General features: G+C 34.1%; 1 protein-coding gene and 1 pseudogene across 1 annotated transcript in view; one reads left to right on the forward strand and one right to left on the reverse strand.

Moving 5' to 3' along the window:
- Positions 1-250: 250 nt before the first annotated feature.
- The window catches only part of LOC145278355 (uncharacterized), a 56,880-nt gene continuing 38,634 nt past the window's right edge, over positions 251-18,496 (reverse strand). Inside the window, exons 5-8 of the mRNA XM_080130646.1 lie at positions 16,872-16,998; positions 9,985-10,052; positions 2,178-2,342; positions 251-474 (exon numbers count right to left, since the gene is read on the reverse strand). Of these exons, the coding sequence (XP_079986772.1) occupies positions 319-474; positions 2,178-2,342; positions 9,985-10,052; positions 16,872-16,998 (516 nt within the window). The 3' untranslated portion in view covers positions 251-318. The remainder of the gene's footprint in view (positions 475-2,177; positions 2,343-9,984; positions 10,053-16,871; positions 16,999-18,496) is intronic.
- Positions 12,796-12,913, forward strand: LOC145278402 (5S ribosomal RNA; annotated as a pseudogene).

Here is an 18,496-nt window from a genome sequence, read left to right on the forward strand (position 1 = left end):
TCGTAATTCTGTGCAGATTCCCGAATTCTGACAGAAAGATTCCTGACATCGAAACATCATTAGATGTTCGGAAAAATGCATCAACCGAAATATTATGAAAATAACACTCAAGATGAGAACAATAGTTCGAAGAATTCAAATAATATGATTTAGAAAAGCAAGTTTAATTTTTTTCTTGAAATATTTATTATTCATCTCGAAAAAAAAAAAAAATTTCAAAGGATAGAAAGATAGACAATAACGAGAAATGTATTGGAATTATATTTTATTATTTCTACGTATTTTTTTCTGAAGAGTTTTTTAATAAGTTGATAAAATTTAATAACTGTCCGGATATGCCAAATTGTGGAATCTTTCGTGGATTTTCTCGCGGAGTTGTATGTACAAACTTCCAAGTTGCTTAGCGAAAGGTTTGAAAAACTCGATGGCTTGCTGAGCGGCGTTCCTGCTTATTACGCCAATGTTGGCCAAAACCTGCAATAAAAATAAAACAAAACATTTGATTGCATTTAATGTACATTTTGAAGAATTCTATTTTATACTCCCAAATTTTCGCAAAGGCCCGTCGCGTAAAATTCAGTTGTAAGTGACACTCTTCTGGGGGTTGAAGATTCAATACTAAAAATGCAATTACAAATTACTTAAGAATGGCTGAGAGATAATAATAAATCATGTTGTGTGTTAATAACGCGGTTAACGCGGTATCAAAGTCACGTCAGGTGTGGCTTCTGAGGCTTCTTGAATCTTTCTCCCGCATCGCTTCTCCCGCAGATTCTCTGTGCGGGTGATCCTAAAAGAGGCGACAGGCTGGTAGACAGCACGACAGCCTGGTTGACTGCAGCCGCTGTGGCCGAACCTGCTTGTCCCACATCGGGCTCGTCAGCCACAAGCGTGCCTGCAGTCGATGTGGAAAACCCCCTTAATAGAATCTTCGTTTGCGAAGTACTGCCAAGAAGATAACGCCGTATTAGTTTGAGCCCAGCTTTTTTGTGTCAAGTTGAGTGCAAAGGGGTCGAAAAGTTTACTGGTGATATAGATCAAACCCATTAACTCCCACTGACAATGCGTACACCTGCATGCAGCAAGAGGTCACGAGACAGGTCAGTGCATTTTGAGTGCAAGCCTGTTAACCGGGACCAGGTCCCTTTAGTTTACATTCTGCATCCTACACTGAGAATAAAAAGAAAAAAATACGCCGAAATGAAGATAGAAACAAGAAAAAAAAGGATGGAAAAAACATAAGCGATCAGGGAGGTTTCTAAAGAGCTGAACCAGAAGTACATAGACAAGGATGCTTCAAGAGTGGGAGACTTCCATTTGATAAGGAAAGACCCATTGTAGCCGGGAAAGATCAGAGCTTACTCACAAATGGATTTTAAAAAAATGGCTGGCCTACAAACAAATGGCTAGTATATGTTTTGCCACTCAGCGATTGAAAGCCCAAGCCATCTAATGTCGGGATGCCAAACCCTGTTGGCAGATGGCCTTTACACAATAAAGTCTGTAAATACCTTCATTGGAAGATCTGTGGAGAGATGCAGCTCGAAAGATCGACAAACATATGGGAACATAAACCTCCACCAATAACATCAAATGGAAAGGTGACCGTGTTCTATGACAAAGATTTATAGGTGGGGAGATATATAAAAGATAAAACAACCAAGCCAGACATTATGACATAGAACAAGCTTGAAAAACTGCGCTCATTATTGATGTCACTGTCCCAAATGACTATGGCCTTAATAGAGCTGAACGAGAAAAGATAACCAGGTATCAGGACCTCAAGAATAACTTAAAGATGCATGGTCTCTGAGAGAGACATTATACCGATTGTGATAGGTGTCATTGGCTGTGATGAAATACAGATTGCAGCCATAAAGGGAACATCTATTCTGAGAAAAGTCCTAATGAAATCAAGTGTTAGCTCCATGACGGTGCCTCGTGATCTCCCCCAAACTATTTAAGGTAAAAGTAAAAACCGTCAGGGGCTTTTACTCTAACGCCGTCAGAGTTCATTCTGTTACTCGTTGTCATTTTGGACTCTACAGTTTCTTCGTGAACATATTTCTTTTGTTGCTTGTTTGTTTCAATTACCTGTCAAGTTTTATTCCGCCAGAATTCACAAAACATGAAATTCAAAAGAAAATAAAAGGAAAAAAAAGAAAACAATTTCTTACATCTTTCGCCAAGTTTTTTATGTTGATGAGATGAGGTTGTAATTTTTCAGTTCCGGCTTTGATGGATTTACGGAAGAAATCTTTCAAATCACTAAATTTACCGCTTAAGTGTCCAATAACGCGATGTAGGGTGTCATTCAGCTTTTCCCAGATGCCATATTCAAACTGAAATAAAGATTAAATATAAAATTACATATATATATATATATATATATATATATATATATATATATATATATATATATATATATATATATATTATACGTGTGTGTGTGTGTGTGTATGTGTGTGTCTGTGTGTGTTTTTGTGTGTGTATGTGTGTGTTTTTGTGTGTGTTTGTTTGTGTGTGTGTTTGTGTGTGCTTGTGTGTGTGTGTTTGTGTGTGTGTTTGTGCGTGTGTTTGTGTGTGCATGTGTGTGCTTGTGTGTGTGTTTGTGTGTGTGTGTGTTTGTGTTTGTATGTGTGTGTTTGTGTGTGTGTTTGCGTGTGTGTGTGTTTGTGTGTGTGTGCTTGTGTTTGTATGTGTGTGTTTGTGTGTTTGTGTGTGTGTTTGTGTGTGTGTTTGTGTGTGTTTGTGTGTGTGTTTGTGTGTGTGTTTGTGTTTGTATGTGTGTGTGCGTGTGCGTGTGTGTGCGTGCGTGTGTGTGTGTGTGTGCGCATAAATACTGGACATGTAGTGATGGGAAAGGATAAATGTATAAGTCAGAAAACAACAAATCATAAAAATTATGACTTCAACAAAGTTTCTTAACTGAAATGAAATATCGAATAAAATGAACACACAGACACACAAGAAGGAAAATGATAAAACGAGTGTGTCAAAAAAATGTGCCGATTTTATTCAAGAATTGTGAATTTTCAGTAACTTTAGAGATCGCCGGTGAATTGTTGAAAACTTTAAATGATGCGCGTCAATCATCGTTGACTTTGGAGGACGCATGTGAATTGTCAGAAATTTAGAGGCGACGTACAAATTGTTAGTTACTTTAGAAATAGAGTATGAATTGTCGGAAACACCAGAGGTCGGTAACGTTATACATAACGTGTAATTGTCGGAAAATTTTTTTCTGTGGTTCTATGCCCTCACATTGACACTTCTTATATAAAAACACTTTATTTCATTGGCTCAATAAGCTTTTCTCATTTTACGATTTACTGGTAAAAAGAAAAAATAACGCAAGTGGTTTCCCATTATGTTTAGAAGGCGCGCATTCTACCCAGTAGTCAAATCTAATCAATCACACGAACGCTGGGGCTTATTTTAATGGAGATTTATTGGATTCGACAGAGTGATAAATTACAGAGACCAGAAAGATATATACGTTTAGATTTGGAGACACCATGGATGAGTGACGTTTAACACGATTGTCCCTCTCGAGTATTGACGAGAAAAGTGATAAAATTCTCCTTCATTAGAACCAGTGAGATACCCACAAATTCCGGTCACCCGCTGGAGTCGGGTTAGGGTTAGGGTTAGGGTTAGGGTTATTGTGAACCCTGATTTTTCTCCCCAACTAAGTTACAGGTTTTCATACACACATACATATTTTGAATCCTGATCAAATATTCTTTTCAACTAAGCTGGAATCTTATATCATCTATATCATACATAAATGCATACATACACACACATGCATACGTAAATACATTCGTATATACATATACACGCATACATACTTATATTCGCATACATACATGTGCAGAATTGCTACAAAAATGCAATTCAGATCTGTCCAGACCCTAATGAGACCTAAGTTGGAAAGTCGAGTGCATTAATATAGCTATTCAATATATTACTGTTTTATTATTACTACTAAAAGAACCTCGTGGAAGTTCCACGGTGTGTTCTACATTTCGTAATAGAATTTACTTTCCATATTTTTAATGATTTCTGTGAGGTTAGAAAATACTAGAAAAATTGACTTTTTCTGCTTCCGTAAATGAAACAGTTATTTAAGGTAAGGTATAATATGAAGAAGCGTTACATAGAATCAAGAATATTGAAAATGCATATCCATAAGTTCGCTATCCCGTCCCCTATTCCCTCCCATTACCCGATAACCGCCCCCCCCCAAAAAAAAAATAATGATGGCATATAGCCGAGAAGGGTCAACGAGGATGGAAAGCCCGAGGAGAGAGCACTAACCAGACCTCGGCTAAACAAGTGTGAAGTGAACTGGGACCTAGGGGAGGCTTATTGCCACCCAAATTCCAGTGAAGACCAATAGCCGCTACTAGCGAGAAATCAATGGTAAGCGGCTGTTGCGATAATGCAAATTCATTTGCAAATGATATCAGAAGAGGTAAAGAATACTAGTAAACTGGGGAGACTTGTTGTCACCTAGTTTCCAGGGAACAATACACGTTGTTTTCAAGAAGAGATCTTTTATGACCTGTGTGAAAGCTCCTTGTGAACCAATAATAATGCAAACGGATAGGGCCCTTGAACACTTCAAACCTGACATAATTTTTCTAAACAAAGAGGACTTGCTCAATCATCGACATAGCTTTTCGATAACAAAAGGGAAAAATCATTAAAAAATGTAAAAAGACCAAGTGATTCCCATTTTCATTGGAACGCTTGAGACATAACAAAAAGCCACTATTAATGAATTAATAAGATTGACAAGAGCATTTCTATTTCAATTTTTCAAAATAATAATAATAATAATAATAATAATAATAGTAATAATAATAGTAGTAGTACTAATAATAGTAGTAATAATAATAATGATAATACCAATCATAATAATAATAACTCTACTACTAATAATAATAACAACAATAACGATAATAATAATGACAATAATAATAACAATAATAATAACAATAATAATAATATTAATAATAATAACAATAATAAAAATAATGATAATACCAATAATAATAATAACAATACTACTACTAATAATAATAATAACAATAATGATAATAATAACAATAATAATAATAATAATAACAATGATAAAAATAATGATAATACCAATAATAATAATAACAATACTACTAATAATAATACCGATAATAATAATGACAATAATGATAATAATAATGACAATAATAATAACAATAATGATAATAATATTAATAATAATATTAATGATAATAATGATAATAATAATAAGTATAATAATAATATTGATAATAATAATGATAATAATAATGATAATGATAATAATTATTATGATAATAATAAAAATAATAATATTAATAATAATAATGATAATAATGATTATAATAATAATAATAATAATAATAATAATAATAATGACTTCGTTTATGAACGTCTCTCTGGAAAGAGAGGGGATTCATTTCCTGAGGATTTCCCTTAATCCCGGCTTCAAACCAGGAGCTTCAAAGATCAAGGGTTTTCCTAAGGATGTTGGTGGTACCTATAATAACAGAGGTTTGAAGGCTGCCTTAAACATCGGGGGTTTGTAGTTTTTTCAATTGTCCTTTCAGACAATACTACTCCTAGTGTACCAACTACGACCGGGATTATTTGTGTTTTAACCCCGTTTATACGCCTTATCTTCAAGGCCAATGGAGCATAATTGCTCCATTTCTCGTTCTCCTTCTCTCTCACATTTCTGTCCCAGGGTACTGAGAAGTCTACAATCTGCCAGTTTTTTGAGACCTTGTCAATAACGACCAAATCCGGACGATTATGTTCCAATTGCTTGATCGTTATGACACTTTTGTTCCACCATACCTCTACCTTGCCATCCTCACTTGTTCTCACTTCATCAGGCACCACCTCAAACCATTTTCCAGCACACTTCACCTCAACCCTCTTACACACCTCCCAATATATCTGGAGTCCCATGCGATCGTGTCTTTTGCGGTACTCTCTCTCTCTCTCTCTCTCTCTCTCTCTCTCTCTCTCTCTCTCTCTGTCAGTCCACTACACCCTGCTGCAATTGACTCTGAGGTCTTACCACAAATCCGGCATTCTGCAGCAACTTCCTCTCCTAGAACCACTTTTTAGAACAATCGTGTTCCTAATGCCTGCTCTTGTGCTGCACAAATAAAAGATTCAGTACTCTTAGTCAGATACCCAGCTCTAAGCCATTGCCATGATCTTTCTTCAGCCGCTTCTGCTATATCCTGGAAGAACCTTCCATTCATTTTCTTCCTAGCCAGTTCGTATGCTCTTTCTCTATCCATACGTTTCACATAATCAGCCTTGTCTCACATACCTCCACTTCATTGGCCACACCCTTAAGCATCCACTCCTCACTTCTAACCACGTGCTCTTTCAACGACATCTCCTCGGTTCAAACACAATCTTTTACACTTTTCAACCTCTCCCACCATCTTTCCTCTTTTGATATAGCCTTGCTACGCTACTACGAATGTGAAATATACCAAACATTGCTAAAACATTTCTTCTTTTGATATCCATGGCATGCAAATCCTTGTCCAACCATTCTAAAATTCCCACACTGTATCTCAAAACACTGACTGCCCATGCATTTACTGCTTTCATTAGGTTTCAATCATACAGTTTCGACTTTGCAATTAGTTTCACTCTTCTAAGATACTCCTTCCTGATCTTTTCCTTCATTTCTCTGTTCATGATGCCTACATCCTCCAGCACTCCCAAATACTTATATCCTGTATCTCAATAATAATTGTTTGACGATAGGCTGTTTTCCTGAGTGACTAACAAAAATGCACTTCAGTCTTAATCATGACAGATAAGACAAAAAAAAGGACAAATTTTAGACAAATCTCTTGCCTCGCAGTTATGTGTAAACTTTTAGCATATTGTCTGAAAGTATTTATGACCATTTGACCAAAACAATTGGTTACAACATTAAGAGAAATGCTGTCGAAACATATCACGAAGCTCCGAAAATCAAAATGATCCTAATAAATTACAAAGATCTACAAATCTTGTCAGAGCTGGAAAAAAGTCTTTTGGCCTTTTGCCCATTCATGGATACCCAAATGCTTGAACATTTTCAGAATTGCCCTTAATGTCTAGATTTTTACACTTTTCAAAGTTAAATTCAGAATATTTTAACTTTCCAATTCTGAATTACATCCCACACAACTTTGAGAATATTATTAAAACTATTATAAAATTTGTTGGTGATTTGTAAACGAAAAAAAACACTATCCGATAATAACCGCTCGTCATTTAACTGCTAATGGGTAAGATTTCATTCCTGGAAAAATAATTTTCAAAAGTGGTTTCTCCCCTCCCATCACTAACCCTAAGTCTGGATGGTATAAATCTTTTGTTATACCAGTAAATCGTAAAATGCTGCCCTTAACATTCAAACATCTTCATTTGGGAATTTAATTTCAGGAAACGTTTTATTAGACAAAGTGAAAATTAAGAGAGTGATTTTCCAGTGCAATAATCTTCCCCTCTTTTTTTTTTTGTCATCAGCTTCATCTTGTTGACACTTTCACAGAATATCAAAGCAGGAGAGGAACTTGGAAATGACATCCAACAGTTAAACATCTACTATTCATGAATGATTTTAAAGTTTTGAGAAGAAATGAGAACCAGATTGATATTCTAACGAACAGATTGTTTAGTGATGACATAATTGATGGAATTTGGCAAAACTAAATGTGCTATTCTTGTGATGAACTGGAGCAAGCTCATCCACTCACATGACCTTGACCTTCCAACAAAAGATCTAATAAAGAATGTTGATATTATAGAGTTAGACTATGGAAATGTAAAGAAGCCAAAGCGATTACAATTTTTCTTTTATAAATGCTCTATTGTTATATGTAACATATATTGAGCTTCTAAACAAAAAGGATTCGTATGCACAAAATATAATTGATAAAACATTTTTTACCAAAACAACACACACATACAACACACACACACACATACATATATACATATATATATATATATATATATATATATATATATATATATATATATATATATATACTTGGTGTGTAGCTTAATTGTCATATATATTTTCATAACTTACTGCTATACACATATATATAGTAAGTTATAAAAATATATATGGCAATGAAGCTACACAGATTATTTTGTGTTTCATTCTCGTCAAAATTCGTCAGGCTTATATTGAAGCAAATACTGAAAATTTATGCATAAAATTATATTTTCGAATATTAATTTATGTGATTAAATGAAGTAGTCATTCATTCATATATATATATATATATATATATATATATATATATATATATATATATATATATATATAGTCCTGGTCAAAATCATAAGACCACTTAAGAAAGTAAGCGTTTACGCATATTATCGAATTTTTAATCAAACAAATGATTGAAACCATTGCCAAAAAGGAAAATATGGTGGAAAAAATTAAATCTACTTCATTCGAAACCTTTACCCTGATCTAATAATTATTTTTTTAAAAAAACACACATTTTTACCTGGTCAAAATGATAAGACCACTTTAATAAAATCGGCTAGTTTTGAAAAAATGAATACGAAAAGCTTTCTATGTTACTAAAAGCAACTTGTTAGTGGATAAAAACATCTTACTAAATTATAAATGGCAAGAGTTTGAGAGAGGAAGGATCTTTGAGCTTAATAATAATAGATCCATTGCAAACGAAGTGAATCGTAGCAAAACGTTCATCACAAATTTTTAAAGAAGTCCAGATCAATATGGGCACAAAAAGAGTCCAGGTCAACCAAAAAAAAATAACGCCATCACTGTATCGCCATATTAGAAGAAGTTTTTAAAAAATCTCCTGTATGAGCTCAAGTCGATTGAAAAGCCAAACAGCAGCAGAATGTAGTCCTAAAACCATCAGAAGGCATCTGAAAATGAAGGGTTTCAATCATTTAAAGCGACTGCAGAAACCACGTCTTCTTGAACAGCACCAAACTAACCGACTTAAATATGCCACCAAATACCAGACTTGAGGTGAAGAGAAGTAGGAAAATGCAATTTTCTCCGATGAGAAAAGGTTTTATTTAGATGGTCCAGATGGATTTCAACACTATTGGCATGATAAAAATTTACCCAAAGAGACTTTTTCAACTCGGCATAGTGGAGGAGGGTCTTTAATAATCTGGGGTGCTTTCTCGTCTGCTGGGACCCTAAAGTTGCAAGTAGTGAAAGGCCAGCAAACATCATTGAAGTACATTTCAATGTTTGAAAATGCTTCTATCAGGATTGAAGGTCCATGTCTGTGTGGAAGAAATTGGATTTTCCAGCAAGAGAACGCTGCGATACACACTTCTCGACAAGCACGAGAATACTTTTCTTCAAATAATATAGAATTCTTAGATCATCCTGCATGTTCTCCGGACCTCAATCCCATTGAAAATCTTTGGGGATGGATGGCAAAAGAAGTGTTCAAGGATGGAACCCAGTATGATTCGATAAGGGGACTTTCTGATTCAATTTTCAATACATGGGATAAAATTCCTTCGCAACTGATAAAAAACTTAGTAGCAAGCATACCTAAGAGAATTTTTGAAGTAATTCGTAATAATGGAGGCTATACTAAATACTAAGACCCTTTTTAGTAATTTATAATTGCCTTTTGTTAGATAAATTATCAGTGGTCTTATCATTTTGACCAGGTGTAAATGTTTGGGGTTTTTTTTAATAATTATTAGATCAGGGTTAAGGTTTCGAATGAAGCAGATTTCATTTTTTCCCCATCATATTTTCCCTTTTGGCAATGGTTTCAACCATTTGTTTGATTAAAAATTCGATAATATGCGTAAACGCTTACTTTCTTAAGTGGTCTTATGATTTCGACCAGGACTATAATATATATATATATAAGAGGAAGAGAAAACAAGATATATGGTACTACTTACTTGGTAAGCAAGAACTTCGCTGATAAGATCGAAGTGATGTTCCCAGTAGAGATTTTCTTTGTTATATTCTGTAATAAAGCAAAAATTGAAAAAATATTCAGTTTGTTATTCATTCCACATAATCCCATCATTTTCTCAGCCATTTACTTCGACTGATGCGATTTCATTTTTTAGCATGATAGAAAATCAAGATGGCCGAAAGGCACTGTTTCATGTTTTTTCGTATTAGATTAATTAAATACATTAACAAATTAATTAATGATACTGACAAAAAATAATTTAATTTCTATTTGTTTCCAACCAAATGTCGAAGTCGTCGTTATATTTTCGATTATTTTTTTATTGCAGAATGCGATATTTTAGTAATAATTAAAATGTTATATCGTTGACGTGTGATATTTTAACATTGAAAGTCGTTGTTCGCATGCAGCAAGATTAGGTGTCGATATTTTGCCACGACTTTTGATCTTTACTCGGCACTGTTTTTTCTTTTTTTTTTTTGCTTGTTTTTTTTTCTTGTTTGTTTTTTCTTTTTTTTTTTTTGTTTGTTTTTTTGTCTTTTTTTTTTTTTTTGCTTGTTTATTTTATTTTTTTTCTTCTCCCAGCTCTTTCTGAAAAAAGGCATTCATGGGACAAATTACGTGATTTATAGCCAGGATAGCAAGTCATATGTGCGTGTGCTGGGTCTTCTTTAGGGCGATTAACTTCAACACTTTCGAATGCCGCAGATGCATAAATGTGAACCTTTGGAAGCAAAAAGAACCTTCGGTTGTAGATTTCACTGTGACGTTTTTCTTTGTTTTTTTTTTTTAAATGTTAGTAATGGAATGTTCTCTGATTAACTCATAACACTTATGTTTCCTTCCAACTCAAAAAAACTAGAAAATCCAACCTAAAGATCCTTAAATGAGATAGGGCTTTCTCCTCTTATAGTTTTGTCTCTCAAGACTTTAGACTTCAGAATTCCGTCTTTCTTTCCTGCTTTCCTGACCGTACTAACATTCAGAAGTTTAAACATTAAGCGAACAGATCTCTGCGCCTCAACTCCTCAACATAGTCCCCTGTAGAGTCACTTTTTCAGTTATCAACTTCAATACTTTTCAAATGACCTAGAGGGATAAATGCTAACCTCTTAAACCAGACATAATCTTCGGTTGTAGATGTCACTTGAACTGAAAAGTTAAAAGTCTCTCGGGTGTTCTTATCTTTACATTTTTTTCTAAAATATTGAATAATAGAATGTGCTCTTATGAACTCATAGCATTTGTGCCTCCACAACGTGCATACTCCTGGCTGACCCGACAAGCGGCAAAAACGCATTCCTTGACTACTGAGGTTTCTAGATGAACTTCTAGACGTATAAATTTCCTCCCTGTTTTCTGCTTCCCTGCAGAAATTTAAATGTAATGTGAACAAACACCTTGCTGCTACATTCCTCATAGTCAAATGCGTCCAAGTGACAATACATTTTGTTTTGGCTTGAAATAGAGTTGGAAAAAGAAGCAGTAATTTTTCAAAATAGTTTATTTTGAAAATATTTTTAAATAATTTTTTTTTTTTGCTGTTCTCTTATACAGAATTTTTCAACGAAAGTTTACTAAACAAAGGCCCAAGGCTGGAATGACATTTTGGCAAATTATCAGCATAATTTATTCTCACAAACCATGCGAACAAGTGAAAATAAAAATTATTTGGCAAATTAGATGCACAGTTTAGTACTATTTTATATTCGCCATTTTATCACGCGTTTAGATTTATTCATTAACTAGCAGGGATACCTGGCGTTGTACAGGGCTATAAATGTGTGTAACATCTTTATATTAAAACTTCTATTTCTCTAGATCTCTTTCTAACCGTCTTTCTTCCTTTCCTTCTTCCTCAAATTTCTTTTCTTTTCTTTAACCCTCTCTGTATTCTCCACGCACTTGTCTTAATATGCTGCAAAAATGCAATTCGTTTACTGGAGTTTTATCTTTTAGATGTAATATTGAAAAATGTAATTCATTTACTGGAATTATCTCTTTTAGATGTAATATTGATTTCTTACGTTTTTGCTCTTACACAATTCTGAGTAAAACGAAGGACATACTTGATCCCGGTAATGCCGTTTTCCTCCTCCGCTTTTTCAATATTTGAAGAGAAATTATGTTGATAATGAAAATAGCACAAAGAGATTAAAGTGTAATATCATAATTGATCCCCAACAATTCCGAGTTAGACCCACACACATCAAGTATAATACAGTAATGTTAAAAATGACAATTTATTGATAAATTGGGTAAAACAAAACTTTCTGGTGGATTTGGCTTTCGATTTTTTAAGCTAATTAGCACAGTTGTTGTTGTTGTTGTTGCTGCTGCTTAAGGTGGTGTTGTTTAAGGTGCTGTTTGTTGTTATTGTTGCTGTTGTTGTCATTGGTGGTGATCGTTGTTGTGGTGTTGGTGACGTTTATGTCGTGTATACTGCGACTCGAGCGTGCCTAATTCAAATGTATTCGACTCTAGGGACGAATTCCTCTATGGGTGCTTACAAGTATCACGTGGTTCTTCATGTGGGTAAACGATTTAAGAAATAAACACAGAATCGTGCCACGCCGATTCATATATTCTTACGTGTGTATTCAATTTAGAGGGATGCGATTTCAAAGACATTCTTCCGGTTTCGCTAATATGATGTAAAAGATGACACAACTCGAATATTGTCTTATTATAGGTCGACCCAAAACAAATGCCACCTATGGAATCATTTACAAATTACAGAATCTATTCTGCAATCCATCCATATTTGGTACATATAAACATTATATACATTATATACGGCAGAATTACGTTTGACACACCGGTTCCTGTCAGATCACTGAAGTTAAGCAATGATGAACCTGACCAGTACCAGATGGGTGACCATTTGGGACTTCCAGGTGCTGTATGTGCTCTTCGCTTATCTCGGCATTGTTTCTAGTTGTCCTAGACTTCTCCTTGCCACTGGACTCAAACAGTGCCGATTCAGGAGGAGTGTGGTTGGTGACTGCGTAACTCTTGCCACACAATTACACGTGCAGCTGTCCCTTACAGGAGCTATCCTTTGTCTTTCGAGACTTAACGGAGACATCGACTCGAATATTAATGTGACTTGTCCACCAAGTTTCAGTCAAAATTTCCAATAATCTTTGTTTTATCACCGTTTAATGATATGCTCGACATGTGCGAAAGATGTTCAACACACAGTTTGCAAACAATGTACGTTATCGTGATAGGCCAGCATTACTAGCACATTTCACAAGCCAAGCACATTTCACAAAGCCAAGCACATTTCACAAGCCAAGCACATTTCACAAATTCACTGATCCGTTCAGTGTTTGATCGCAATGAACATAGCCTGCAAATATAGCAACAACACATTTGGATTGTTTAAGAATAATGCCTAGGAAATGATGTAGCCATGCTTAATGTTTGCTCCAAAACTCTGCAACAAAAATAAAATAATGCAGCGTATTTCCTGTCTGACTTAAAAGTGAATTCCTAACATTAGGAGAACAAACCTTACTTTGACCCAAAAACCAACAAAAACAAGCAGTGTCTATGACTTACCAACTACATATATCATTATATGTCAAATTTAACTTTTACTTTAAGGTTTTTTATGTCATAATTAGTTAACATACATCACAATGCGTAGATCAGTAGAGTGCTATTGTGAGACCATGACACTCCTCTCCAAAACCGCCGCTCCATCGCTGTTGTGTATCATGGTCTTCTATTCGTCTTCATATCCATGCCTGACTTGTCCACCAACTTTTAGTTATGAATGTCTTTGTTTTATCGTCGTTCAATAAAAATCACATGTGAATACAATGGCAACATTGCCAATGATACTAGAACGTTTCAGTTCGGGAATAATTTTCGGATTGTTTTGATTGTTGTTGAAATAAAAATTAGAAATTGCCATGTTTTTGTTGAATAAAAAGCGCATTCAGGATCACATTTTCTACTGATGAGACAAAGTATTGCCTCGTATTACAAATTGGTGATAAAACAAACACTTTGGGAGATTCATTACTGAAGATTGGTAAAGAATTCAGGCATCGATAGAAGTTTAATTATATGAAATATGTTTGGATTATAGAACAATTTGTGAATTTATTTGAAGCATCCAGGTGTGTTATTAGGTGGGGGATGATCACCCTATAGATTTTAATTACTACAAAAATATCCTTATTTTGAACACGTTGTTACATCGAAAAAATTATGCGTTTAATGCGTATAAATTGAAGCAATGGTCTCAGTTTCAACCTGAATATCGCTGGATATTTTATCTGCGTGATACTACCGTGCTTATCTTTATTATAGGTAAACAACTTCGGAATAGCCTAAATTAAATCGACTTATGCGTCTGTATATGTTTCTTGCTTCTTCGTTATAAAGAGTTTTTTGTTGTAATTTCTAACATGAATATTGATAATGATATAGAGCTTTTTTCAGTTAATATAATTTTTATCGAAATTAAAAATATAATTTATCGAAATTAAAAATATGATTTTTATCGAAATTAAAATTATAATTTTTATCGAAATTAAAATTATAATTTTTATCGAAATAAATTGTATAATTTTTATCGAAATTAAAAATATAATTTATCGAAATTAAAAATATAATTGTTATCGAAATAAAATATATCATTTTTATCGAAATTAAAAATATAATTTATCAAAATTAAAAATATAATTTATCGAAACTAAAAATATAATTTATCGAAATTAAAAATATAATATTTATCGAAACTAAAGATATAATATTTATCGAAACTAAAAATATAATAGCAAAAATTAAACAAACATTAAAACTCCTAATTAAAAATAATGTAATTATGAAATTAAACCCATCATAATGCATTTCGAAATTTGAAAAACATTTTGGAGTATTTAAACTTGGAAAAAATTCTGTGTAAAATTAAATTAAATTACTCCCTGGCAACGCCGGATAAGTATGAAAAATATTGATGAGGTATATTTGCCATCAGCTTTTCGCGAGTACCTACTCTTGAAATATATGAGCGAGTATATCTCAGGTCACTGGAAAATTTGTAGAAGAGGGATTAAAAACCATTGTTATTTCTGTATACTGTTATTACTGAAATATATCACCATGATTAATTTATAACTTTTATCTTTCAGATTCTTTAAACAATATTCAAATTCCTCTGCCATGGTTAGTCGACAATTGTTATGATTGGTGTAAAATTTGTAAAAATGGTATGTAATAATAGCAAAATAAATTTTTAATGAGAAAATTATTTATGTTAAAATGTTTTAATAGAAAAAAATGTTAGAACACAAACAATATTTTAAAAATAGGTTGATTTCTATAGTCTGACATTGCATTACGTAGAGGTCACTTAAAGTGATGTGGAGTTTAGGTAAAGTTTGAAAAAGACACCTATGATTTGATCAGTGAGAGATCGGGAATGAGAGAAAGAGAGGGGAGAGCAGTCACAGTCGGAGCCAAGAGAGGAAGAACGACGTTCCATCGACGGTGATGGCTCTCAGTAGAGGGGATCAGAATGCGTTAGTCTAGGACCACCGTTGCAGTTTGCCATAGGAAAAATCGGTAAGAAAGTTACGGGAAAGACAACCTGAGATTTGCTGATTCATTGGAATGAATCTTCTTTGCAGTTTTTCGACCGAGCAGGTATGTTCATTCGATTAGTCCGATGTTACAACCCCAGAGAACTTTTATTTCCCATTTCTGTTGCAAATATTACATGCATGTTATTAAATTGTATATGTTGTCGTAAGTGTTACACACGCATCAATTCAAATGTATGTAGTAATTATTTCCGATTAAATCTGTTACCAAGACCGCTGGAAAAATGGTGAGATCCTTCAATCGATCCGGTAGATATCTCACTGCTGATGCTATTCTCTATCTATATAAGAGCCAGGTACGTCCAAGGATGGAATACTGTTGCCACATCTGGGCAGGAGCTGTTAGAAAGGGCTTGCCCTGCCTTGATAGAGTTCAAAATAGACTTCGTAACCTCGTCGGAGATGTCCCTTTCTCTTCCCTGCAACCTCTATCTCGCAGAAGAGATGTTGCGAGTTTGTCTCTGATGTATCGTTATTTTCATGGAAAGTGTTCGAGCTTCAATCTATGGTCCCCCCTCGCCAAACTTTCACAAGAAACACTCGTCTTGCTGAAAACACTATCAATAATTCCCCCCCACTCTTTATCTGTGCCTAAACCTAAACGTAGATTCCATGAACAAAGCTTCTTTCTTAGAACTGCACGCCTGTGGAATTGTCTTTCGTTTTCCTGCTTTCCAGCTGACTACAATATGGTTGTCTTCAAGTCTAACGTAAATAAGTTCTTGATGAGCCGTTCCATATAAGTTATCAAATTTAACAAATTTTCATTACTAATGATTACTATATGGCCAATTTATACTGTACACTCTTTAACCCTTATCCTTGAGTGGCTTCTTGGCCTTGATAATGTGGTGATGCCTGTGTAAAAAAAAAATTTAATTTACATAACGTCGGGTTTGCTGGGAAAATTTCAACGTTAATCAGAAAAGTTTGACGCGTCCAAACATCTCGATAAGAGACTCTGTCCATCTGTACATCTTTCAAGCTTAAGATTATGGCACACAACTGCGAAGCGCAAGAAGAGATCGTATTGTTGTTTATATTTACTTTAATTTTAGTTTTATGCAAAGGAGGAAAATATGTGGTGGTCATTTTTTTGTAAAAAATTATATGCCTCCATTTTTTGGGGATCCCCTTTTCCTTCTGATCTCTTTTGTAAAGCTGTTAAGAATATCGATGAACAAAATTAAATATAAAAATCATTTGCAACGAACGGGTGTGGTTTATTATTGAAGGATTTACGTACCTTTCAGCTCGTCCAAATCGCGAACAAAATTGTCCAAGAATGTTTTTGCCGAATCCGGAAGGGAATCAGCTTCTTGTGAAAGAGCGTCCTTTGCCTTTTCTAAATTCTTCAACATGTTATTCACCAGCTGTAAAAGATAATAATAATAATAATAATAATAATAATAATAATAATAATAATAATAATAATAATAATAATAATGAAAACAAGTGATATCTTAAAGAAAACTCGTGAATGTGGAATTTAATCAATATGAGTGACAAACGCTAATCGGTTTTATAGAAAACGCAACAGAAGTAAAAATAAATAAATAAATAAAGAAGCAAAAATGCAATCAAGAAAACTGAAATTGTTAAATTGATGGTTGACTTGCCACTCACTCCTCAGAGAAAATAGGGCCACCGTCGGCTGGCATCACACCAAATAGTCGAATGATCAACAATGATAAAAACGGGGGGGGGCGAAAGCACTAACCAGACCTCTATTGGATGAGTGCAAAGGAAACTGGTACCTTACGGGTTATTATTGCCACCCAAATTCCTGTGAAGAACAATGGCCATTGCCCGCGAAATTAAAGGGAACTAACTATTACAATAACACAAATTGATTTGCAAGGTGAAGAGTAATGGTGATCTGGCGAGACTTGTAATCCAGACTCCATAGAATAATACATGACGATTTGTGTGAAAACTCCTAGTGAGTACACATAATAATAACTAATAAGCTAATCCACCCATTTCAAGACTGATGAACTTTCCCAGAAATTAAAATATAATTACATCTAAGTATCGATGTAGCGATTCGTGGCAGTTATGGCCCCAGAATTATGACGTGTAATTTTGCAGCATACTTTTGCTAATACACATTTTGTGTGTGTGTCTTGATTATTATTTGGCTGCACAGCTACAGCAACAACAATAACAACTGCAATTACAGCAACAACAATAAAAATAATAATAATAATAATAGTAATAATAATAATAATAATAATAATAATAATAATAATAATAATAATAATAATAATAATAATAATGCACTCCTGCCTCCCGCCCCCTTTCCTATTTTTTTTCAATTGGCGCCATACCAAAAAAAGTTAGGCGGGGGCAAAGAGGATGCAAAGATCGAGGAGAGAAAACACTAGCCATCTGGATGAGTACAAAGAAGACTGGAACCTTGAGGAGGCTTATTGCCACCCAAATTACAGTGAAGACCAATGATCATAGCTAATGAAAAATCAATGGTACGTGTTCGTTGCGATAACGCAAATTCATCTGCAAAGGTTATCAAAAGAGGTGAAGAGTACTGGGAAATCTGGGCAGACTTGTCACTCAGACTCCAGGGAACACCACAAGTTGATATGAGTGCATATTAATTGACAGACTCTGTGTAAAACGGAAAAAATGGGAAAAAAAGAACTGAGAATAGTTAGAATGGTTTGCGGATGACATAAAACAGAATTGAAAAAATACAAAACACATAACGATTAATCATTGCTGCAAAAGAAATATAAAAATCATTAAATGAAAAAATTAGTGGCAAAATGTGGCAAAAATATCTACGATTTAAAAAATGTGGCAAAAATATCTACGATTTAAAAAATGTGGCAAAAATATCTACGATTTAAA

This window comes from Euprymna scolopes, chromosome 6, assembly GCF_053919585.1.
Source record: "Euprymna scolopes isolate OS-2025 chromosome 6, ASM5391958v1, whole genome shotgun sequence".
NCBI lineage: Eukaryota > Metazoa > Mollusca > Cephalopoda > Sepiida > Sepiolidae > Euprymna > Euprymna scolopes.